A 26,165-nucleotide genomic window follows, 5' to 3' on the forward strand; every position below is an offset into this window, starting at 1 on the left:
CACCCTAGTAACCATCTTGACTTTCAACTGGCAGTTGTGCCTCTGGGTGCTAATCCCGAGTTCTTGAATTCCCTCCCAAAATCTCTCCACCCACCTGTCTTCAAGACATACGTTAATCAAGCTTATGGTCAACTACCTTCATTTTTCCTTGTCTGACTCAAGTTTTGTTTGTGCACACTCAGGTCAAACTCTTGGGGACAGCTTGCTGTTGTGTGCACTAGGTAAATACAATTTACTATTGCCTAAATGCCAAAACACTCAGCAGGTCAGGCAACATATGTGGAAAAAGAAACAATTCACGTTTCAGGTCAAATGCTGTTCGGCAGAGAGGTGTGAAGGTAATTGAACTGAATTACTTCAAGAGCCAGATTACTGAAACATTTAGGCTTATATCTAGCCTCAGGTTTACAAGCAAAGCAGTGCTATAAGCCATTTACAAAGCTCCAGTAGGAGTATGTGTTTACCTACTATTATTTTCTTGATTCCAATGAATGAGCTTTGATCTGGATTATTACCCTGTTAATTTTTTAAACCGATAATGTCTGACCTGTCAAGTTTTCCAGCATTTTCTGTTATTATTTCAGATGTCAAACATCTGCAGTATTTTGTATTCAATATCTATTGCTGCTATTCAGCAAGTTATTGTTGTTGGTAGATACCTCAGAGAGCTATCCTCAGAGCTGATTAGCATCAAGCACTTTGAAACAGTCTAATTGGTATATCACATTATTACAACCTGGAGGCAAGGAAACTAAAAATAAGTGAAGCATTCCCTAATAAGACTCTGAAATCCAAAGATATGGTTAAAAGTTTGATTAAAATATTGATTGGGTGACAATTGCCATTCACTTACTGAAACATTCCCAATGGCTTGCAATGTCACTTGTCAATGCATAATGAAATCAAAACAGCCTTATCATTTTGCATAACGTGGATTCTTCCTCTGAGGCAGTCCTTTGGACTTGAGGATGAATTATCTCCACTCTGGTTTTGGGGGTTCTGGCAAATCTAATGAGACCAATGCAAGACCTACAATCTCTGTCACCAGTATGGCAAAGATGCACAAGGGAGCAGGTGCATGTGTACTTAAAACTACTTCCATTATTTATGCTAAGCCTCTGTGTGTTCCTGATGAATGGAGTCAAGTCTCTCTCTTTTGAGGGACCCTAGCCCAGGGATTTCCATCAATTGGTGGAATGTTCAACTTTTTCCAAAAGGACTTTAAGAACAATCTTGAATCTTTTCCTTGGCAAACTGGTAATCTCTTTCCATGACAGAATTTGGAACATAGGGTCTGTTTCAGGAGACTGATATTGGGCATGCAAATGACATGAGAAACAAAGGACTGCAGATGCTGGAATCTAGATGAAAAACATGACGATGCTGGAGGAACTCAGCAGGCCAGGCAGCATCCTTGGAGAAAAACAGGCGGTCAACGTTTCAGGTCAGGACCCTTCTTCAGGACTGAAGGTAGGAAAAGGGGAAGCCCAATATATAGGAGGGAACTTCATTTTCTGCATCTACCTATCACCACCTTGTGCCCACCCCACCTCCCCTCTTTTTTCCACTTATCACTGCCCTGATTTTCCCTCCTATATATTGGGCTTCCCCTTTTCCTATCTTCAGTCCTGACCTGTAACATTGACCATCTGCTTTTCTCCACAGATGCTGCCTGGCCTGCTGAGTTCCTCCAGCATCACAGTGTTTTTCATACAAATGACATGGCCTGTCCAAAGCTGATTAGGGCCTCAGTGCTGAGGTCATTGACCTAGGAAGAGGACACTGACATTGGATTGTTCATCTTCCCAGTAAATTTTTGGAGTGTTTTGCAGAGGTGGCATTGGTGATACTCCTCCAGTTGAAGGTGCCCACTGTAGGTAGTCCAAGTCTCAGAAGCATGCAGGAGGGTGGGGGTCACTGCCGCCCAGTGGATCATGAGTTTTGTGCCTGAATTGAGGTCTTTATTGTCAAACACTTTTGCTCAGAGAGCCAAAAGCTTATTTGGAGCACTGGAGGCAATATGAATTTCATCATCCATGCCTGCCTTTGTTGAAAGGTGGATCCCGAAAAATTTTCCAGGGATTCATTGTAACTTTTTTGGGGGGGGGCGGAGGGGGGTGGCAGGTAAGTTGTGTGAAGGTTGGTAGAGGGCCATTGAGTACAAGGCCCATCTAGTATGCTTCATAGAATAAATGGACAATAACTCAGAGCTCAGCCTCTGAACATGTACATATGCAAACCTCATCTACATAACAGCAGCTTGATAGCTTAGGTATAACATGGGGGTGACATAGGTTGAACAGTTTCCCATTTCTCCTGTATATTAGTTCTACTCTAATGGGGAGATTGCTAAAGGATTAAGTGAAAGATTGAGAGAAGGATTAGGACAACAATTGAGCCTTGCTTGACACCAGTTGGCACTGAGAACTGGTCTGCTATGGACTTGTTGGCTTAACTCAGAGCTTGCATGTAGTAAGCTGGAGACTTTTTATTTTGATGGAGGTCAGATCTGAGAAGGATCTTCCAAGTTCATTCTGTTTTCGAGTCAATGGCTTTTGAGGTCCCTGGAGGTGACTCTTGGTGGGGATCATGTCCTCTGGATGGACAGGAGGCATATTGTGATCTGGAGACCAGCTTCCTGGCCAGTGGATGAGGAGGAGCAACACACAAGATGCTGGAGGACCTCAGCAGGTCAGGCAGCATCTATGGAGGGAAACGGACAGTCGACACCCTTCGGGTCGACACCCTTCATCTGAATGAGGAAGGGCCGAGTGACGAGTTTCCCCGTGCAGACAGCAGAGAGGCCCCTCTGGACCTATTGCAATGGGGAAAAGTATTACAGAAGATCACATATGCTGTTCTCCTTAACCTGAAACAAGGGTGAGCCACGTGGAACAGCCTCCTCTTAGACGCTTTGATAAAATAACGTACAAGCCCAAGGCTGTTATTTACAACGCAGCTGGCGGCAATGATCACCGCGGGAGACAGGAGAAGCCGGAGTAGGGGGTGGAATTCGAAATATCACAGGGTCTTTAATCATCCACATGGATTCAACATAAAACAAACTATTTCCCAGGCCGCCGTTCACGTTCATTGCCCCGTAGCTTTCGGGATATCCAACTGAGAGATTTTTCATCAGCTTGCGAGTTAATTTGGCTCAGACTATACAGTTTGTGTTAGAATTTCAGGTTAGCTTTTTCGCGTCCTTTTTCGCTCAAGACATAGTCCCCAGAAAGGACGTGCGCCATCTACCTCACGGTGGAAGGTCATTGATAATTATAACCCGAAATACAATACAGAAATCTTCGCTGCAATAAACTCTGAGACTGATATCTTAGCGAAGCTGGCGAATGTTTAAACTTTTGCCAAAATATCCCATTGTTAAATCCAAAAGAATGGCATCTTAGATGGCAGTATACCTGCATCTCATCAAGTACTGACTGCTGCGAGAGTCGAGTCCCGTAACCCAGGGTGATTCTGCACAGATTCTCTCTCTCTCTACCATCGGAGCTTAATAGCCCGTGCGATGAATTCTGCCTTGTTTCTGATTTACGACCACGTTGCAGTTCTTCAGCAAAAGAATGGGAAACTTAAAGGAAAAATTCAGCCGAGCTGCAGTTTTTTTTTAATATAACGCCCCCAATCTGGCCCGTTTAAAGCGAAGTAAAAATAAAACTTCGAAACATAAAACCGAATGGTCCATTGTATTTCGACCATTAAAGCCGCATTGTATGACTGCGCTCTCTTAGGTAGGATTTATGCACCTATTTTTCGACTGTGCAGCAGTTTTCAAAGGCTGTACATAAATCATGCCCCATTAAATTGACTGAAGCAGCATGATACTTTACAGCTGTTATCCCAACCGTAAGACTTGGTTTTGTGGTCATCTTGACGTTGCCCATTGTAATCCTAATTGTGTGCTGGTTCAACTCATCCTCTTGCTGCTGTTCGTCTGTTAAACTTCACATCTGCCACCTCACCACGCCAATCAGATATTCATGCAAATCGATGTAATACAGAATTACTGTTATTAAGCAGAACTTTCTCAAGGTTCAAATACAATCCTTGAAGTAATTAAAATATTTTAAACAAATTGTGGAGAAATTGCATCAGGGCACTCTCAGGTGTGCGCGCACACATGGCAAAGTCTGTGGGATAATTATCCTTTTAAAAACGGCTAACTTTGAATATAAAATAAATCAAACTGTGGGTAAGTGAGTTGAATTTTTGATAGATCCAATTCCAAAAGCTAACCTGGTTTCCCAATATTCTCCCTAACACGGCACCTATGGCCACGGTTCTGGCGCAAGAATGTCCTCATAGCTCTCAGAAGGGCGCTGAAATCAGTCCAGAACACCCAAGTACCACATTTTGTTAATTCATACCAAATCTAAATGACTCAATGGACGAAACCCGTTAGTCGAGCTGGCTTATAGTCCTTCCTTTGTAAGGGGAGATAGAAAGCTGACGAGTCTACAGCAATTTAAGACAACCCTTGCCGCTTTAAAATCCTATTCTGGCATTTTCTACACGAAAGTGCACAGCTCAGTACAAACGGGTCGTGGCGGCGCTAGATCTGCCCACCCGATTTTACTAATTTCCCCAACATTTCCCATTTACGCTTGTTATTTCTCACTCAACAGATTGTTAGCATTTTGCACATCCTATTACAGGTTAAGTTGCACAGCTGAAGCGAACATTCGTGCCTACCTGTAGCACACTGCTGGCCAAAGTTAGCGATGAGTGGAGCGGGAAATGCGCCAATTAACCTATCAATTTCTCATTTTCACATGGACGCTATCCTTAGCATTTAAATGCCCGCATATTACTTCACTTTAAGTATTAGCCAGGCAATTCTTGGCGTACACAGATCTAAACTCTGACAAATTCTTACAAGTCTCTACACAACGTTCACTGTTTTGTTATTATCAGGTATAGTGATGGGGCTGGGGGAAGAGAAAATGGGGAGGAATAATGTAACGATAGCACGTGTGACAAGAAACTATCTCCCCTCATTCGGTTAGCCCCACAGGTATCTCAGTAGCCTGAGAAAATAATCAAGATCCGAGGGGGAAGATTCATTATCCAGAATTACGGGCGCAAGATCCACTGCCTCATTTTGTTTCCAGCGCATCACCAATCTCATAAGTTAACACAAGCTCAAAATTTCTCTTGACGGGTTATCTTTGCACAGATTTTCATCGCGGCTAACGCCTTAACTATTGACTCTCCAAATAACCCGCTGTTCTACTTCTTGGAAGAAGGAAGGGGCTTGCGAGGCGGTTTATGCATTTTAAGTTACTGGGGGTGGGAGGCAGCTCATCTGGTCCCGGGAAACCGACAAGCGCCCTTTGTCGATAATGCAGCAACCTGAAATGTGCTTATATTCATAATCCCCGTCTGTGCAGGAGTTCACGGGAAGGGACTGATTAGTCCATCATGTCAGAATGTAACATACAATAACGCGCATTACGTAAATTTGAACGTTTCCGGGTGGCAAATCTTACAATAAAATATCACCCATAGAGTTTCTCAGCGGGGACTTGGAAATCCTAGAATTACACGGAAGTATGTCCACCACTCGTCCCGGATACTATCGCTACTATTATCGACAAACCACAATTGTTTCTAAAGAAAAATCTAACTGTGCAAATCAATATTTGCAATGTTACGGTGCATTCTGTCGCGCCGAGTTGTCTTGGCTATACCGGTACGACCGAGGGTCACCACCGGTGCCCGCTGACCGGGAGTTCTGTTAACCCACCTCTGGTTGCAAGGACGCTGCAAAGCCAGGCGATCACTAAAATAAACGAGCTTTTCTGGGCGCACGATATTCTCAGCTGCATGACGGCCACGCGTTGATACTTTTTTTTTCCTTTTTCCCCGAGATCCTTATCTGGCACCGTATCGATATGAAAACGGACGCCGTTTTAACGTTATCGCCAGGAACTCAGCACCGGCCAATGTTAAAAACCGGCCAGTACCCGCTGCATTAAAGGCAGAGCGAAGCACAGCTCAGCGCAGCCCGGGACCACAGCGACGTCACGGAGAGGAGAGCTGGAGATTCATACATATTCATTGTTAACATCAAGTTCCCAACTCCTGTCACTCCCAGTTACAGGGCAGTCGGTGTATCCTTATTTACTGCATTCCTTCTTCATTCAAATGTGCCCTATGTTATTTCCTTCGCCTTGAACTCTGTAATAATTCAGAATCAAACCTGAACTAATCTTCTTCTCCTTATCACGCAGACTCTTTTCTGCACAGATTTCAAGTTTGAAGTTGGAGAGCACTGGGACGTAGATTTGTTGCACTGCATCTCCGACGCTAGATATTAATCTGTTCTAACCGAGAGAATGTAATTACAATATTTTTGGGAGCAGTATTTCTACTTAATAACGTGAAGAAATCAAAACAGAGGAAAGTTGACGTTTTTAAAGACTAGGCTACAACAATTTATATTTACACGAAACCATTGCAAAGGCTTCAGAAGAATGCAACCTAGTAATAAAATACCTCCTGACCAACGAAGGTTTAGGACTGACTAAAATTCCCAATGGGTTCTAGATTATTTTTTTTCATTCAGGGGCTTTCAAAGTCAGCATTTATTGCTAATTCCCAATTATCTTTGGGAAGAAGGTGAGCTACCATCTTGAACCGTTGCAGTCTGTGAGTTGGAGGTACATAATTTTGTCGATTACTGCGTTCCAGATTTTTGGCAGTAATGAAGGGTCGACGTTGTATTTGTATGTCAGGTTGGTGCATTATTAGGAGGGGAACACGCGAGTGGTGGCGTTCCCAAGTGCATGCTCCCCTTGGTAGTGGTTTGGGATATTCTGTTGAAAAAGCCTTGATTGACTGCTGCAGTTCATTGTATCGGGGCTATAGATTGTAGTTGTGTTGTCCCGCAGGTGAAGGAAATGAATGATTAGAGAGGCAGGTGATTAAACAGATTGTTTTTTTTAACTCTCTGGTGAGGAATTGTTTGGTATTGGAGTTGTATTCATTTAGACAAGCAGGTAATAGTTTTTCATGCACATTCCTGACTTGTCCCTTGGCTTTGGAGAGTTAAGTGATGTATCACTTTGCCGCAGAATATCCAGCGTCTGACTTGATCTTGCAGCTAAAGTATTTACGTCTGATCTGATTAAACTTCTGGTCAGTGGTGACACCAGTCACGCCATTCAGACTCCTTTTCATCAGGATGTTGATGTTGGGAACTTAGCCAATGGAAACGTTAACGTATGGTGTTTAGACTCTTGTTGATAATGGTTATTCTGCTTGTGTGATACCAGTGTTAATTGTCACTAACCAGGCCAAACCTGAATGTTGTTCAGGTCTCATTGCATATCGGCTGGGTAAGTTTTATAATTTAAGTCTGGAAAGGAGATCATGTTTGACAAAACTACTGGAGTTCTTTTTCTTAGGATAGTAGAATAGATAAGGGTGAACCAGTAGATGTAGTGTACGTTGATTATCAGAAAACATTTGATAAATACCCACATAAAAGGTTAGAATGCAAATTTTAAGCACAGAGCCTTGTGGGTAATGTGTGCTTGGATTGAAAATTGGTTGATTGATAGGAAACAAAGAGTAGGAATAAATGGATCTTTGTTGGGATGTGAGGTAGAAGTTATTGAGTGCTCGTACTTTGACCTTGGCTGTTCATAATATAAATCAATTGGGTGAAGGAACCAGATGTAATATTTCAAAGTTTTCAGATGAGATTATGAATTGTGACAAGGATGCATAGAGGCTTCAAGGATACTTTGATTGAGCAGGTGGGCAAACACATGGTAGATGCAGTAATAACATGGATAAATCTAAAGTTAGGATGAACAGAGAGGCAGTATGTTATTTACATGGCATTAGATTTGGAAGTGTTGATGTACAAAGATACTTGGGTGTCCTTGTACACCAGTCACTGAAAACAAACGATCGGGTATAATAAGCAGTTAAAAAGATATTGTATGTTGACCTTCACAGCAAGAGGATTTGAGTAGATAAGCAAGGATGCCTTGCTACAATTATTTAGGACCTTGGTGAGACCACATTGTCTCACAGTTTAAGCCTCCTTACATAAATTATACTTGTCATAAAAGGAGTATGACAAACATTCACCAGACTGATTCTGGAATGGCATTGATGTATGATGAGAGATTAGGTTGACTAGCAACAAACAATCTGCTGAAAGATCTCAATGGCCAGAGCAGCATGGGTGGGGGGGTGGGGAGAAAAGGAGGAAGTATCAACATTTGGAGACAAATATTGCATCAGGACTGAGTTGACTCGGTTTGTTTTCACTTTTGAAAACGCTGTTTTCTATTTAATTGTCCACCAGCACTCAACAATGGATGTGGTGGATAAGCAGAGATTAGATCTGATGCATTTTCTGTGGGATGCCTCAGCTCTGACTGCTGGACATGCCTGTAGTTCTATCTTGCAGGTTGGCACATCATTTTAAGGAGGCATTGTGCTGCTCCTGACATGGGCTTCTATAAGCCTCTTGAACTAGGCTTGGTTTCTTGGCTTGATAATATTAGAAGAATGAGGAATACGAGTTGTGTTGAGTTGAATGTTTTGGTTCTAACCAATTAAAAAAGGGACATAAGATTTGCTTGGAAAATCATACATTTTACAACCAATAAACTTCTGTGCTGACAAATATTTGTCATGCATAATTTCAGTGGTATGATTTTAATATAGAAAGCCAGAACAGTAAAGAGCAGGCACAGATGGACTGGAACAAAAAAAAACTGTTTGCAATTACATGAAGGAAAACAACAATTTTTTTTTGAAAACATAATTAAGGTGCAGCCTGAACTAATCTGTAGTTGCTATTTGTTTTGATTTAGCTGTACTGTATAGAGACTAAAAGTTGAAAGGCAGGGGCCGGGGGAATGTTGTTGAACAGAGAGACCTTGGCATACAAGTACATAAATCCCTGAAAATGGGAACATGGGTAGATGGGTTGGTGAGGAAGGTGTATGGCATGCTTGACTTCATTGGCCAAGGCACTGAGTACAAGAGTTGGGGCATTATGTTACAGTTATACAAAACATTGGTTAGGCTGCACTTGGAGTATTTTGTGCAGTTCTGGTCACCACACTGTAGGAGGGACGTGATTAAGCTAGAGGGGCTGCATAAAAGATTCACAAGGATGTTACCTGGATTTAAGGGCTTGAATTATCAGGAGAGGCGAGGTCTTTTTTTTCCCTGGGGAGAGAAGGAGGCTGAAAGCTGATATGATAAAGGTATATAAAATAATGAGAGGTATAGATAGGGTCAAAAGCAAGTGTCTGTTTCCCATGTCTTTCCATATCTAAAACTAGAGGGCAAAGGGTTAAGGTGAGAGGGAGGAGGCTTTAAGGAGATCTGAGGGGTAAAATTTTTGCAGAGAGAGTAGCTGGTATTTGGAATGAGCTGGTAGAAGCAGGAACAACAACAACATTTAAGAGGCATCTTGACAGGTACTTGAATGAGCAAAACAGGAGATATGGAATTAATACAGACACGTGGACAGTATAGATAGGCATGATGGTTGGCATCAGACATGGTAAGCTGAAGGGCCTGTTTCTATGCTGCGCAACTCTATGATGCATATCTTGAGTGAAAATTTTTCAAGAACCAAAAGCACTTTAAACATAAATAAAAACTGGAAAAACTCCCTCGAACTGAAGCAAAAATAGAACTTGAAAAATTCAAGCCTTAATTATGAGGTGACAGGTCATCAAGGAAAACAATTCTGCTGCCAATTGTGGGCCACACTGCCTCATGCTAATGGAACAAAGCCCAGATCTCCCCTCTGACTATATAATCTCTCAGAAACACCTCATTTACAGCAAAATCCAGGACCATACATTGTATGCAACATGATACAGTGCTTCTGCTTATATGTTACTGAATTACCTCTGGCTTGCCTTGATCATCATCATTCTTTAACAACAAATTATTACACATGAGCTTATATACTTTATTGCATCAAACGTGTTAGCAAATTTACTGAAGCAACAGACTATATGAAGACTTTGGGTAAATAACTGGTTGTGTGGGACTGCATCAGTAAACATCAGAAACTACACTCCTCCAGGTCATAATTAATCTCATGAGGTGCCTTACTCAGGATTTACCAACAGTTTAAAAATATTATTAAGACAAGGCATTACAAAGGCAAAAGCTGTCATTGGATAAAATACAATGAAGCAAGCGTGGAGGGGAAATGGGTTGAGAAGGGAATTAAGATCAGCTGTTAACCATGTTTACTTTGTCCTTTTCTATACTTAGAGCTAATCTTCTGAAAGTTCAAGTCACAGGTATTCCAGATACTTAAAAAATGTCAAAGATCCTGCTGCAACATTTTTCACAGCAGAAACTATTTTGCATATACTGTAATGTTTCCATGATAATAAAATACTCTCTATATTCGCAGAGAGGGGGGGAAATTTTTCAAGTAGAATTAGTCCATAGGAAAAGTTCTCAGGGCTCCTTTAACTTTAATGGGATAATGAATGATCTGATTCCATGACTGTTAATCATAAAGCACTAAAGAGAAAAGCAAGTAATCATAAATGTATCAGAAATGGCCTCCAAGAACATTTAAAAATGTCACCCCATTAAATCAGGCTGCAGCAATATTATTTGTCAGTCTGATCTTGAGGGATGTACATTCTGTGACCAAATGAAGGTTTATATTAATAATGGTCTGAAGGCACTTTTTCTAAAGGGTAGTGGGGTGCGTTATGAAGGATATCATTCACTATAAGACTAGAAAGTGACAGTTTTCATTCAGCTGGCAGCCACATGTCTGTCTCCATGAAGATAATGTCTAAATATTTTCTCTTAGCCAGTTGGAATTTCAGAAGGCTAGCACATATTCATGAATTTGCACGATTCCTTCAGTAGATTGTTGGATCTTCAGGATTTAGGTGTAGGCAGCATCCTCATAAAACAACTAAGACAACAACATTTTCCCACAATACCTAATGGGTAAATATCTTAAAACAAGGGACAGATAAATTACCTCCAAACTGATTAAACTTCACAAGCTTTTAATTCTTGGTTTCTATTTCATTTATTTAAACAGTTTTGGTAATATTAAAAATACTGTTTTTAAAAGTTAATTTAAAACTACCCATTGGATACTAAAATCATACCAAAAGAATTGCTCACTGATTTTCATCTTGGGCATATGTGGAACAGCTTGTGTAAGGTTTATTATTTCAAACACAGATGGTATGATACCAAACCATCTTATTTACTTAGCTTGTCGATGAGAAATGAATGGAATAAAGGTGATTTTTGTCAGCTCTCTGTTATCCATGGCTTTCCAAAGTAAATCTCAATGGAAATATTGCCATCTGATTGATGCTGCACCATTTTCACCTAACCCACTTTTAGGAGTTTTGCATTTTGGGAATATTTTACAATGGAAGAAACAGCTGTCCAGAGAATGGTAGTTGCATCCAAGTTTAATTTGCTTGGTTTAAATGTAATGAATGGTTCTTTCTGTGTGAGTGTTTGAGAGTGTTTGTTTAGTGTTTTAATTTTAAGAAGTTAATAATTTTGTTGTTTCCTGAGTGCTTATAAGCATTTGTCAATGATAAAAACTTTAATAAAGATTTAGGTTAAATCAGGAGTTTGACAGGCAGCAAGAATGGAGGATCAGTCTTCCCAGGATATTGGGTTTTGCAGATCGACCTAAAACCAACTCCCTGAGGATGCCTGCACCCTGGAGCATGCTGGAAGAAAAGTCTTGTTTAAGGGCAGACAACTAATAAGTACTAGTAGCTAACCAATCAGTGGAAGATCTGCAACATTTCATTTTTCTAAATTTTTATTATTTTAGACATGGTTGCTCAAAATTGAATTGCATGGCATTGATTTTCTTGAGTTATGTATTTCAATATCCATATAACCCCGTATAAATCATGTTTGTAATCATTTCCAAATGGAATTGCACTAATCATTAAATTGGTCTGGATACTCCTGGTTAAGGTACACACTACCTCCACTGACCTTTTCCTAGTATCAGACATGCACCTAATAATGTTAATGTACAACACATAAACAGGAAGTCACAAAAAAATGGAGCACAACCTGCTATGTGCTCCATCTAGATTCTATTTAGTGTGTTACCTGGCTCATTGGGACAATTCACAAGGTCAAAAACTCACTAAAGATGCTCACACCCTCCAAAGTGGCCATACCATGCTCAAGTTAACAATTTTTGGAGAAGATAAAGAAGAGGGAACATAAGTGCCTGTGTCTGTATTTCTGCTAGTGAGCACTGAAGAATAATTTTTAAAAATGCTGCAGAAGCCACCTTAATGTATCTAATGATGTCATGATTTTTTTTTCTGGTATTGCTCCATTGTATGTGGGCTCTCCCCATTAGCATGTACCTCATTCATCAGCACTTCAGTGCTCTCTCCATGACCTCTCTAGTATCTCTGTCTCTCATAATGTATGTTGTTGATGCATGGCTACCATGATAGATCTGCCTCTACTGGCTCATGCCTTTCAATCATTGCGTCACAGCAAAGTGGCAGCAGCTGCGATAAATTAGGAGATTATAATTATATTATCAGCAGGTCATAACATAACACGTCTTTCTGGGTGAATATCATGCTAACATTGTATCATTATTGATTACTGCTAACTTCATCATATATGATGGGACTCAATTTGACACTGATACAACTGTTAACATTTATTAGGGCACCCAAGATGTAAAGTACAATTTCTAGGCAAGTGTAATTGTGAAGCACTTGTCTCTTCTTGTTCATTTTCCTTACACTATGAGCAAAATTTAGTCCTTTTTGTCTCATGACTGGATCAATTTGCAAAATGACATTGGCGTAGCAGGTTGTCTCAAAATGGAATTTTAAGGCTCATCTATTTTCCCAAAGATTTTCTCACAAGTGAATGCACATCTTTAAACCCAACATGCACCCTTTCTTGCTTGTTAGGGCAAAATTAATATCTGTCCTACCATCTCTGCTTGTCTCATTTGATTAAGTTATATTCATTAATCAAAAGTTGCAGTTCTTTGGATCATTAATTCTTTTGCATTCTCTTTCCTTGTACAATTTCCCATGAAATTATAGGCTTTGCTTGGGAAATTGCTTGCTTCTCTACTGAAGGCCTTTTCAGAACCTTCTCACACATCCTTGCTCAATAACATCAATATAGATATATGTATGAATCTGATAGAACTTTTTAAAGTCTTCTTCAAACACTGGTCTACCTGTCAGTTGTTGTGTTGTAAGAGCTTGTCAAAATATATTTTAAAAATTGTCAGATTACAGACTGCTAGCTTCTGTTGCAAATGTTGAATAGGTTTCCACCATCTGTATGTAACAGAGTAACAATCCCAAATTGTTGACAATGACAAATAACTTCTCATTGTCACAACAGTGAATTTTTATACTACATCAGATTTATCTTCTCTGAAATGTCATTTCATTAATAAATGATTATATAGAGACCACAAACATCAATGAGCAAGACATCAGTCATCCATCAGTAATCATGCATGTGGATTTCATCTGCATTTATAATACTTTGAAACTAATTTTGAATCAGGAACCAAATACAAAAAGTGAACATTAACTGGTCACCTGTAGGGAAGGCTGGGAACATCTGGCCAAATGCCAATAAGTCAGTGTTATGTGTCTCAACATCTTTGAAATTGTATGAACACAGCTGCAATTAACTTGCGAGCTACAAATAAGCAAGAAGTGGTCTTGGTGGCAAGTATCTAGTTTGCTAATGCCAGTGTTATATTTTCAGAGCTGTTGTTGCATTCTTGAGCTAATTTTAACTGTCTCATCAGACAATACCATGCAATTACATTTTTGATGAACCTGTAACCAAGCTAAATGCTTTATGGTGATTCACATGGAGAAGCAAATTTATCCTTTATTTAACTTTTCAAAAGCTGTTCCACTAGCAATTAGATTGAGTCTAAGTGAAACCACCTCTAGAGTATAGTTTAAACAAGGATATACTTGCCTTAAAGGTGCACTAGGCTGATTCTGGGGAATTAGGATATTCTCCTACAAAGAAACATTGAGTCAACTAGGGTTACATTTCCAAGGCATGCCTGCAAGGAAGATGATTCTACAGACTGCGAAATCTGGAACTAGGGCTTAGAAAAAAAGGCTAGCCTTGCAGGACTGAAATAAGAAGTACTTTCACTCAAAGCATTGTGAATCTTTGGAATTCTGTCCCCCAGAGCGTTGTGAATATTAGGTTATTGAGCGTAACCTAGGTGAAGCCTGATGAATTTTGGATAATAAGAGAAACAAAGGAAAGTGAATCAAAGAATGGGGATAATGTAGTCAGGAGAGTTGAAACAGAAGGTCAGCTATAATCTCATTAAACAGTGAAGCAATATGAAGAACCAAGTGGCCTAGTCCTATTCTGACATATATCCATAATCTAAAGATATAAAATAGGAGTCCATGTGTTCCGTACATAGCTCAGTAAAGAAACAACCCAGAAATCTGAAATTTTGCATAAAAATTAGGTTTAGCATAAAGATGTCCACTACACTCCTAATTTTTCTAAACCCCCCATAGAAGGCCCTCCATAGCCCAAACGAGACCTAATTTTAATTTACCCCATTAAAAATTGATGAGATATTTTCCAGATCTGTTTTGAGATACATTGCTGAGATTTTCTTTTCAGTTGGTTGTTAAAGATTAAATTAAATTAAATGTAATTTTTGTGTACATATTGTCAGAGTATATATTTTATTGGTAACTTAAACTACATATTTTAGCCAGCTAATTATATTATTCAAGGAATAATTATATTTTTGTTATGTTTTATTTAATTTGCAAGGAGTGTGATAAAACTCAGTTGCATGCAAATAAATGCAAATATCATGATTGCCAGATTAATAACCTGAGTAACATTCAGTATAGCAGTTGATCTAACAATATAATTTACGGTAACATACAGATAATTTTGTGTACATCATCTATTTCAGTTTGAAATATAATGGAAGAGAGGAGTGTTTAAACTGTAAAATAATCAGCAAATTAATTAAGGTTATTGTGCAATGTCTTAAGCAATGTTCCTCACTAAGACAACAAGAAACTCACTTTCATCAGTAACAAGGCCACAACATGAGTTCCTTGTTCCACCAGTGCAGTCTCAAGAATAGTTTGTTCTTGAAAAAGATAAAATGTTGGTGGAACAGGATAGCACGTGCCACTTGACTGGTTTGAATCTAACTCATGTCTACTAGGTAAAATAATCACCCGTAGTCTACATGAAATTTCCAGTCAGAAAAGAGTCACAACAGAAGCTTACTTATAATTTTGCAAAACTGATCAAAATTTAGAAATAAAGGAATTGCTTTTGTGATGCTGACTTTAGTTTATCCACTTCTGGGTTCAGAGGTACTTTGATAGTTACAACTGGAGTGAACAGTGGAGAAGTGTAGAACTCGCTGGCAATGACTTCACTCACCTTGATTAGCATGACTCATTTTTATTGATTTTTCAGTGTCTGTGCATCACTGACAAGGACAGCATTTATTTTATTCCCCATGGAGAAGGTGGTGGTGACAACCATTTCAGGGGGCATTTTTTTTAAACTGCAAAGGGAGAGTCTAGAGTCACATATTGGCCTGACTTGGTAATGATGGCAGATTTCCCCCCTTAAAAGATATTGGTATTGGTATTGGTTTATTATTGTCACTTGTACCGAGGTACAGTGAAAAATTTGTCTTACAAACTGATCTTACAGGTCAATTCATTACACAGTGCAGTTACATCAAGTTAGTACAGAGTGCATTGATGTAGTACAGGTAAAAAAAATAACAGTACAGAGTAAAGTGTCACAGCTACAGAGAAAGTGCAGTGCAATAAGGTGCAAGGCCACAACAAGGTAGATCGTGAAGTCATGAGGTCATAGGTCATAGTCCATCTCATTGTATAAGGGAACCATTCAATTGTCTTATCACAGTGGGGTAGAAGCTGTCCTTAAGTCTGGTGGTATGTGCCCTCAGGCACCTCTATCTTCTACCCGATGGAAGAGTAGAGAAGAGAGAATGTCTCGGGTGGGTGGGGTCTTTGATTATGCTAACTGCTTCACCAAGACAACGAGAGGTAAAGACAAAGTTCAAGGAGGGGAGACTGGCGTCCGTGATGTGGTAGGCTGTGTCCACAACTCTCTGCAGCTTCTTGCGGTCTTGGGCAGAGCAGTTGCCATACCAAGCCGTGATACATCCTGATAGGATGCTTTCTATGGTGCATCGGTAAAAGTTGGTGAGAGTCAAAGGGGACAAACCAAATTTCTTTAGCCTCCTGAGGAAGTAGAGGCACTGGTGAGCTTTCTTGGCCATGGCATCCACGTGGTTTGTCCAGGACAGGTTGTTGGTGATGTTCACTCCCAGAAACTTGAAGCTGTCAACCCTCTTGACCTTAGCACCATTGATGTAGAACATTAGTGACCCAGATAGACTTTTACAATTCGTTCACTAGATTTTCTGGTCATACTGACCAAGACGGTTTCTATCTTCCCCAAAGATGAACTGAATTTAAACTTCAAAGCCACCATGTTGGATTTGAAATCAGTATCTGGATCATTTTTATTATTTAAATCTATGTAAGCAGTTCTTTTTTGCATTATGAATATTTCAAAAGCTTTTGACGGCAGTGAGTTTATGGCCTTTACACCACTCACAGTGTATTCATCTTCACGGGACAACTCTCTGGTACAGAGGTTCGATTGGCCCTCCGTAGCTGGAATAGGTTATTGCATGTGGGTGGGTATTGAAGGTGTCAAGTTTCGGTAAAAAGCCAAATCCAGGACAATCCAGCCCACTACACTTCAAGTTATACTAAAAATCACAAATTCAAAATCCTCAATAATCCAGCACAACTAGACATGGTAATGGGAAATAAATCAAGAATCCTATCAACCTCTGTTTTGAGTACACTCAAAAGTTAAGCCTCCATGGCACATTAGAGAATTCCAAGAGTGCACCATGCTCTGAGTGAACAAACTTCTCCTCATCTATATCCGTAATGGGCTATCCCTAACATAGAGACTCCCCAAATCTATCCTGTTAAGTTCTGTAAGTATTTTGTATGTCTTAATGAGGTCACCCACCCTTTTCGATATAATTAAATCTCAAAAATTGTGGCAATTCACATTATGAAGAACTTTCCTAACTAGCTCAGTCAGCAGAAGCTTGGGATTTTGCAGCTGACAGTTTTGTGATTCTGATGGGTTGAAAGTTCAACCAGCATAAAGGTTTGAGAAAATTCTGAAAAGAGGGATTTGGACTTTTGTTTAAAATTCCCAACTCTTTTATTCTGGTTGGACTGACACCTCCTAAGTTGCTTTAATATTACAAGCATAAATTGCCAGAACCTTTATCCTTGAAATTTATTTGATTCTGCACCTGTAATAAGAATGTAGGTTATTGTCATTCTTTGTGAAGTGTGTGCTATAGACATCAAATGGAAAGTCTTGAAATTGAGTGGACTAAACTTCTTGGAAGTTTTGTTGCATTCCCATTGTGAGTCTTGCAGTGGATCAGCAAAACGCTCGAAATACGGAGATTAATTTTCACTGGACCTTCGCTGTTCCTAGGGGTTTCTCTTGTGTGAAGTAAGGAATGGTATTTCTATTCACATGTCATTAGACAAACATCAGGATAGAGATAGGAATTCTATTAGCTGAGTTCTCTTGATCATGGATGTGTGTGATCTGGAACCATTCAGCAATATTTTTAAATTCAGTCAGGTAATTCTCTCTTGGTTAGGGAGCTAATGCATGATTTAATGGGGGTTAACTGAACAGATTTAGCAACAAGGCTGAGATTTCTTTTGGAACTGAGACGACTTACAGGATAGGCAGACAACTGTGAATTTCTCCAAGTTGTGCTTGTGCCTCCTGTCATATTCTGACAAGGACCCTTCACATTGACACTGGAACTCCAGCATAATTACTATAAGCAGCTGCTTTTGGACACAGTATCTCAATTTGGTGCCTTTGTTTTCAAAGAAGTTCCCCTTAATTTAACAACAAAAACATGTTGTATTTAACTTTTCATTTAACATCGTAAAGCACTCCTTGTTATAGGAACACAATCAAGTAAAATTTGTCACTGAGCTATGTGAAGAGACACCTTGGCAGCAGAAGTAGGTTTTGAGGGGCAGCTGAAGCTTAAGATGAAGTAAAATAAGATGGAAAATATTTTCTTGGTGCATTATGTGTAACATAACCATAAACCTTTATAAATTTGTTGATAATTATCTGTACACAGCATGCAAAAGTAATCTTATTCCTACATCCTTTTTCAGCCACAGGTGCTGTTTGTCTTTAGTTCTATGTTCAGGTAGAAATTATAGGATATCATTGTCCTTGGGCAATGTAATCCCACATTAGGCTTCAACAGAGCTTCCATCCCTAAATTTTACTCCCTGCTTCATCATCATAAACAGATTAAGGAAATTGGTATATTTTAAGCTCTCCATCACTTTCTCAAGGATAATGAGGGTTGGGCAGCAAATGCTAACCATGCCTGTGACACACCCTTAAAAAAATGAATAAAAAATATATTTTAAAAACCTGACTTATATAAGTGGTAGTGCAAAATATTTCAAGGCAGATTTGTTGGTGGGTTTAAACTGTGTTCATCCAGTGAGAGAATTAAGCTGTCCAAAGTACCTTAATGTCAAGAAATCTCTTGAATATCTGAAGGGATTCAGACACTGAGGATAGCTATTGAGGCCCTGAGCTTGCTGTGCCATTCAATTAGATCATGACTGATCTACACTTAGTCACATTTATCTGCCTTCACTCCATTTCCCTTGATACCTTTCCCTAAGAAAAATCCATCAATTTTTGTTTTGTAAGTTCCAATTGTTCCTGCTTCCACAACTTTTTTCTGGAAAAGAAACTTCTATTTCTCTAATAAGCTTTTGTGTGTAGCAATTCTTCCTGTTCTGCTTCATGGCTGCCCTATCTCAAACATTAAGATTTTCTACCCTCCTTCTTGATATCCCCATCAGAAGATATTCTTTCTCTGTGTGAAGAATACTGATCCCATTTACCATTTTATACACATCAACCACATCACCTTTGATCATCCATATTCAAGAACAGTCAAGCAGGCTGATGTAACTTGTCCTCCTAAGTTAACCATTTAAATCCAGGAATTGCTTTTGTAAATTTGCAACCTTCCAGATCCATTATATCTTTCCTGAACAGTGCAGACAAAACCAGTTTGTTTAACCAAAACACACAATTGGAAGGTGATTTCATCTACAAATTGATCCTAAGATGCTTCTTTAGCAGTATCAACAAAAATGCTATTTCAAACTGAAGAGGAACATCACCACTTCTTGGAAAATACTTCCACTGATACAATCATGTTCATGTTGAAAGAAAAAGAATAGCTGCGCCTGTGCATTGATCCTAAACCACTTAAAGAAAACACTGAGACAAAATCACTACAGAAAGTGAAAGGAGAAAAATGAAGAAGTGAACACAGGCTACAAATTTTCTTAAGATGTACTAAAATCATATCCTGCCAAATTGTTTAAAATGCATTTATCTACCAATAAGCAAGGTATCTATAAAATTTTTTGGAATGACTACCTACCTGTGTCAGTTTATTCCACATTATCAGAAGTACCAAATCATCATCATAACCAACTAAAAAAATAAAGATGACTTTCCATGGGATTGTCACCAGTATAAGTGTTGGGAGGAGGTTAAAATGACCATTTCAGGCACAAACTTGTTTGGTTAAATTTCTAGGTCTCTCCCTTCATCATTGGATCACTGCATCCATCCGTCCACATGTTCTGCCTTAAGATCCTTCTAAGTAACATGTATCATTGATCCTTGAACTATATTCAAATAGCTGAATGGTTTCTTATTGCCTTCTTTATGTTTTTTTTAATCTTTTTTTTCAGTTGAAGAGGTTCTGTAAAAGAGGATAAGGAGCCTACAGCCATTTTTATGATGGATCAAATGCTATATGAAGTCAATGAACTGAGTACCCTACTGGATGTCAGCCTAATTTTCAGAGCTGATGATTTGGCCTGGTTTCACAGGAGGTATTTGGAACATAAGAACAAAAGGAGGCCATTCAGTCCACCATTCAATTCAATCGCAGCTGATTTGGATTTTACCTCCATCTGCCAGTTCTGCTTCTTAAAGACCTTTCTAAGAGACGGGAATAGTACCATTGAATAAGCAGTCACTTCACCTGGGCATGAGTCCTCTGATGAATTTCAATACAGAATTAAGAGACCATAACAAAAACAAAAAAAAGTACTGGGGGAATTCAGCAGATCAGGCAGCATCCACTGAGAGAGAAACAGAGTCAATGTTTCAGGTCAATGACCTTTCGTCAGTCTTGGAAAAATGAGGAAACAAGTGTGTTTAAGTTTCAGAAAGTGTGAGTGGTGGAGAGAACAGAAAGAACATCTTGAATCAGACCAAAGCCTTCTTGCAGCTAGGAACGGAGGAACAAATTGGAACTGAAATTCCCAATAGAAGAACAAATAATAGCTGGTTACCAGTATCTGCAATTTTATGCTCTAACTCAGAAACCGGACTCTGGTCTCCACCTGCTCAATGGCATTCAAATCCTTATATTTTTAATACTAAGTTGGGAATGCTATGAAAAGCCAAAGTTCCATTCCCAAAATTGTAGATACATCCCCGATGGATACAAGATCAGTCTTCTGGAGAGTGAACCTGCGGAAAGCATCTGGCCCGGATGGTGTCCCGAGCTGTGTCCTTAGATCTTAGAGCTGGCGGGGGTATTTTCAGACATTTTTAGCCTCTCCTTGCTTCAATCTGAGGTTCCCATCTGCTTTAAAAAGATCCTGGTACCTAAGAAATACGAGGTAACATGCCTTAATGACAACCGCCCGGTAACTGACGTCTACCCTCAAGTGCTTCAAGAGGCTGGTCATGGCACGCATTAACTCCAGCCTCCTAGACAATCTGAACCCACTGCAATTCGCCTACCACTGAAACAGGTCTATGGTGGATGCCATCTCCTTGGCCCTACACTCATCTCTGGAGCATCTGGACAGTAAAGACACCTACATTACACTTGTTTATTGACTACAGCTCCGCCTTCAATGCTATAATTCCAAACAAACTCATCATGAAAGTCTAAGACCTGGGACTCAACAACTCCCTTTGCAACTGGATCCTTGATTTCTTGACCAACAGACTGTAATCAGTAAAGATGAGCAGCAACACCTACACCACGATTATTCTCAACACTGGTCTCCCACAAGGCTGCGTCCTCAACCCCCTAATCTACTCCCTATACACTCATGACTGTGTGGCCAGATTCAACTCTAACTCCATCTACAAGTTTGCAGATGATACCACCGTAGTATGCCATATCTCAAATAATGATGAGTCAAAGTACAGGAAGGAGATGGAGAGCTTAGTGACACAGTGTCATGACAACGACTTTTCCTTCAATGTCAGCAAAACAGAAGAGCTGGTCATTGGCTTCCGGAAATGGGGCAGTGCACATGCTCCTGTCTACATCAACAGTGCTAAGGTCGAGAGGATTGAGAGCTTCAAGTTCCTCGGAGTGAGTATTACCAAGAGCCAGTCCTGGTCCAACCACGTAGACGCCACGGCCAAGAAAGCTCACCAGCACCTCCACTTCCTCAGGAGGCTAAAGAAATCTGGCGCTTCCCCGTCGGACCTTACCAATTTTTATCAATGCACCATAGAAAGCATCCTATCCGGATGCACCACAGCTTGGTATGGCAACTGCTCTGCCCGTGACTTGTGGACACAGCTCAGCACATCATGGAAACCAGCCTCCCCTCCATTGACTCTGTCCATACTTCTTGCTGCCTCTGTAAAGCAGCCAACATAATCAAAGACCCCACCCACCCTGGATATTCTCTCTTCTCCCCTCTCCCATCAGGCAGAAGGTACAAAAGCCTGAAAGCACATACCACCAGGCTCAAGGACAGCTTCAATCCCACTGTTATAAGACTATTGTACAGTTCACCAGTACGATAAGATAGACTCTTGACCTCACACTCTACCTCATTTTGACCTTGCACCTTAATGTTTACCTGCACTGCACTTTCTGGGTAGCTGCTGCACTTTATTCTGCATTCTGTTATTGTTTTACCTTGTACTACCTCAATGCACTGTGTTACGAATTGATCTGTATGAACAGTATGCAAGACAATTTTTTCACTGTACCTCAGTACATGTGACAATAATAAACAAGTTCCAATTCCAAGGTGTTTTTCTCTCATTCGGATATTGTTTCAGTACACCTGTCCACACAGATTTATGCACTCGTGGTCCAAAGAATTGTTGTAAAGAGCTTAATCAAAACCTCCATGAACTATTGTCTTAATGGATTATTTGTACAAATTGGTGGAATAAGCAACAAATAAAGCTCAATGTTGAGAAATGTGAGGAAATGCAGTTTGGTAGGAAGAATGAGGACAGACAATATAGCATTAAAGAAAACTGTCCTAACAGGAGTGCTTGAGCAGAAGAGCCTGGGAGTATTGACACATAAATCATTGAAAGTTCCAAGGTAAAATGAGGAAGCAGTTAAACATTCACTATAGTGGGCTTTATCAATAGAGGCATCAAGTACAAAAGAAGGGAAGTTACGCTGAATCTTTATATAAAAAATGTGGTTTGGCCTCAACAGGAGTATTGTGTTCAATTCTAGTCACCACATTATAGGAGTGATGTGGGGCAGATACATTAGGGACATTGAAGAGACTTAGATAGGCACATGAATGATAGAGAAATAGGGGGCTATGTGGGAGGGAAGGGTTAGATAGATCTTGGCAGGATAAAATGTCGGCACAACATTGTGGGCCGAAGGGCCTGTACGGTGCTGTAATGTTCTATGAAAGTTCTATAAGGCAACAGAGAAAGAGCCATTGGGTAGAGAACTGGAGCAGTCATGATGGGCCAAATGGCTTCCCTCTGTGCTATAATGACACTATGATTCGACACAGATGGAGGAATGAAACACTCACCAATTACAGTTCACTGGACTTCAACTACTGGAAAAGTATTATTACAAGGTATATTATTACAAGTGTTTTGTCACTAACCAGATTCGTTTTTGCAGATGGGTTCATGTTGGATAATGTTTCCTCTGAAAATCACTGGCATGAACCATTTTGATTTTAAGTTATGATGTATTATAATGACCAGAAAATTAATGGGCAGCTTTTGCAGGCAACAGTGAACTGATGGCATTCACCTATGAAAAACAAATACGTCTTTACTATTTGCAATCCTCCCATGGAAACCCATGGAAATACCAAGTGGATTCTCCACGTTTCTCATTTCAAGGCCCTTCAGTGTTGTAAGGAACAGTTTGTCAGGTGGCTCAGACTATTTATTTCTACAAAATGAGTTTTGCATTTGTCTAAGACATGCCCCCAGACTTAGCCAGAAATACCAAAGTTTTAAAACTTATTAAAATTTTCTGAATATTTCTAAATGTTACTAAGACATTCATACACATTAAAAAATAAAAACTTAAATAAGCTAAAACATGTTAAAATATTATAACATCTCTAAAGTCTTTAAAACATCTAAATTAATAAGCTTTTGTAATTTAAAGAAAATCTTAGAAAGATTTAAGAATATGTCAAACTAATGGCTGACCTAAAACTTTTTTTAAGATGTCTAGACTTCTGAGGTTTTCACAGCTGTTACCTTAGATTGAAACAATGGGACAATATTCCTTGTATCTCCTCAGGTCTGGCATAGAGTCTGCTGGTGATGGAGGCCAAGGTTGTTACTTGCTGCTATAACCTCTGTGATTGAATATCTCATGATCATCTTTGGCAGAGAACTAACAACATTTATAAAACTGTAAAGAAGCAGAGATGAAAACTGGGAGACCAAATAAAAAGGCATTGCATAACTGGATCAAACTCTTAAGTAAATTAGTTAAAGGATATGTACACTTTAGCAATAGGAAGATAAGATTCTGTCTAAACTTGTATTCACTAATTATTCAGTACCAGTACTTTACTACTTTTTTTTCTTACCAACAGTGAAAAATAAATATATTCCAAACCTCCCACCTCAATGTGTTTCAGATGCTGCCCATTCACAGCCCCATTATCACATACTCTGTGGCTTTGACAAGATATTACCAGCTCTCTCTGTCAGGAAGATGGCTCAGAATACGTAGTTGGCTCCAACTGAAAATACAAGATGTGATAAGTCTCCCAAGTTATTGGTGTTGCAAACAGGAAACCATAACCAGGGGACCATTGCTTAGGAATAAGGCTCTCCCAAAATATTTTGCCTCAGGAGAGAAGTAAACTTCATCCTATCAAAGGCCTAGAAACTATGTTGTTTTGCACGTAATGCAGTATTATTTCAATGAAAAATAAAACACTAATAAAAGTTAGGGACTTTGAGTAAGCTGCACAAAGCTTCTGATTTTTATTCAAGGACCTCCATCAGTCTTTTGCACAGAGGATTCCAGCCATGCACAAGGGTGCCTAATAATGTACAATGCATTTCTGGACACCACTTACAGGATTTTCTGTGCACTTTAAATGGGACATTCATGAGTAGATTCTGTGCATTGCAAATCCCATTCATGTAGGTCTCCTTTAACTAGTTTTCTTATCTGAATCTTCTTTCCTCAGTCTCATGATCCTCACCCAACATACCCCCACCCCTCCAATCTCCAAACCCAATAAGTCCCCAACGTACTATAACCCATCACTCCCCACCACCAATTCCCATCTCAGACCAACAACTATGTATGCTAATACACTAACGCTTGCCACTGAGGCACTTGACCCTCTCTCCACCCCGGCTCTTTCTCACTCTCAATCATCTGCCCTCAATATATCCAATTTCTTTCATTTGCTGATGCAGAGCAAATGAAAATTAATTATATTGAGGGCAGAACATTGCCAAGAAGAGGCCTTAATTGTGCAAGCTCTATTCAGTGGCACAAGAGGACCTGGGCAAGGTACACATAAAGGCTTTGCAAATGACCCCATCAGACCCCAAGACATTCTGTACAGCCTCATCACCAACCATCCTTCAACATAATGTATAAAAATGTAAAATCTCAACCTTCTCCACAAACTCTGAGAAATATGTTATAGTTTGTACTCTCTATGAACCATAATCTAACAGGATATAAGTTCTTAAAATAAAAAGTCAGTATTTAAACAAACTGATGATCACTTAAAGCAGTTGACGAGATCACTCTAAACATTAATTTAAATATAGTTTTTTGCAAAATATTTGGCATTGAAGAATACCATGAACATGAGGGAAGACATATGTTGTTTCTTTCTCACTTGATGTACGCTGATTGCAAAGTCTATTCAAATTTACTAAATGTGCAATTGCAGCCAATTACAATTTGCTATTCCCAATTTCCAACCTTTTTTTAAAAGGATCCTTTATCATCATTAAGTAATTTAGGGCTTGAACAAGAATTATTAGAGTCATTACCCAATTACAATTATTTGAAGCAACTCTTCTGTTTTGTATATAAATTACTTCAAATTCAAGTCATAAAATCAATTAAGTATTATATGCTTAAAACTGGAAGTTAATACAGAAAAGCAGTGCTGAACAATTAGCACTAACCTTTAAATTCTTCAGTGGTTCCTGAATTGGCAAAACAATGTTCTATTTTTGAAACTGGGGGCATTGTTAAAAATGTGTTAGGTAATCCAAAATACTAATGAATGGAGGTTCATTAAGAAGGCATTGATTTTGAAACCAGTTAAAAGTTATAGTTTTAGTTGACTATTCAGTAATGTATTGATTACGTGAAATAAGAACTAAGAGCCTATGTTCTTAAGACTATACAAGCATAGGCAGATATGGGAATAGCGTGGAAGTAGCAACATGTTAAAGAGCAACAGTACCAACAAATGGCACAATATCAATAGCAACATAAAGAGATAGGAATATGGTATTTTACATTTCGCAAAATACAAAAAAAACTAGGATGTAGCATTATAATAACTGGCTAGTTCTGCTCTAGGGCATCCATTTAGATTATTGACTCAATATTTCTCTCTTTATTAGCCTAGCCTGACCTGCTGGGCAATCCTTGCATCTCTGCGTTTCACAGCTTTTATGTGTTCCTTCATTTGTGTTCACTCTCT

The 26,165-nt window shown here is 39.4% G+C and overlaps 1 protein-coding gene across 1 annotated transcript in view; it reads right to left on the bottom strand.

Annotated features, from left to right (window-relative positions):
- LOC127571531 (calsyntenin-2-like) overlaps positions 1–6,219 on the bottom strand; it is a 422,857-nt gene extending 416,638 nt beyond the window's left edge. The window contains 1 exon segment of the mRNA XM_052017987.1: positions 5,765–6,219. Within this exon segment, the coding sequence (XP_051873947.1) occupies positions 5,765–5,846 (82 nt within the window). The 5' untranslated portion in view covers positions 5,847–6,219.
- Between the last annotated feature and the right edge of the window lie 19,946 nt (positions 6,220–26,165).

Source organism: Pristis pectinata, chromosome 6, assembly GCF_009764475.1.
Source record: "Pristis pectinata isolate sPriPec2 chromosome 6, sPriPec2.1.pri, whole genome shotgun sequence".
In the NCBI taxonomy this organism is placed as follows: domain Eukaryota; kingdom Metazoa; phylum Chordata; class Chondrichthyes; order Rhinopristiformes; family Pristidae; genus Pristis; species Pristis pectinata.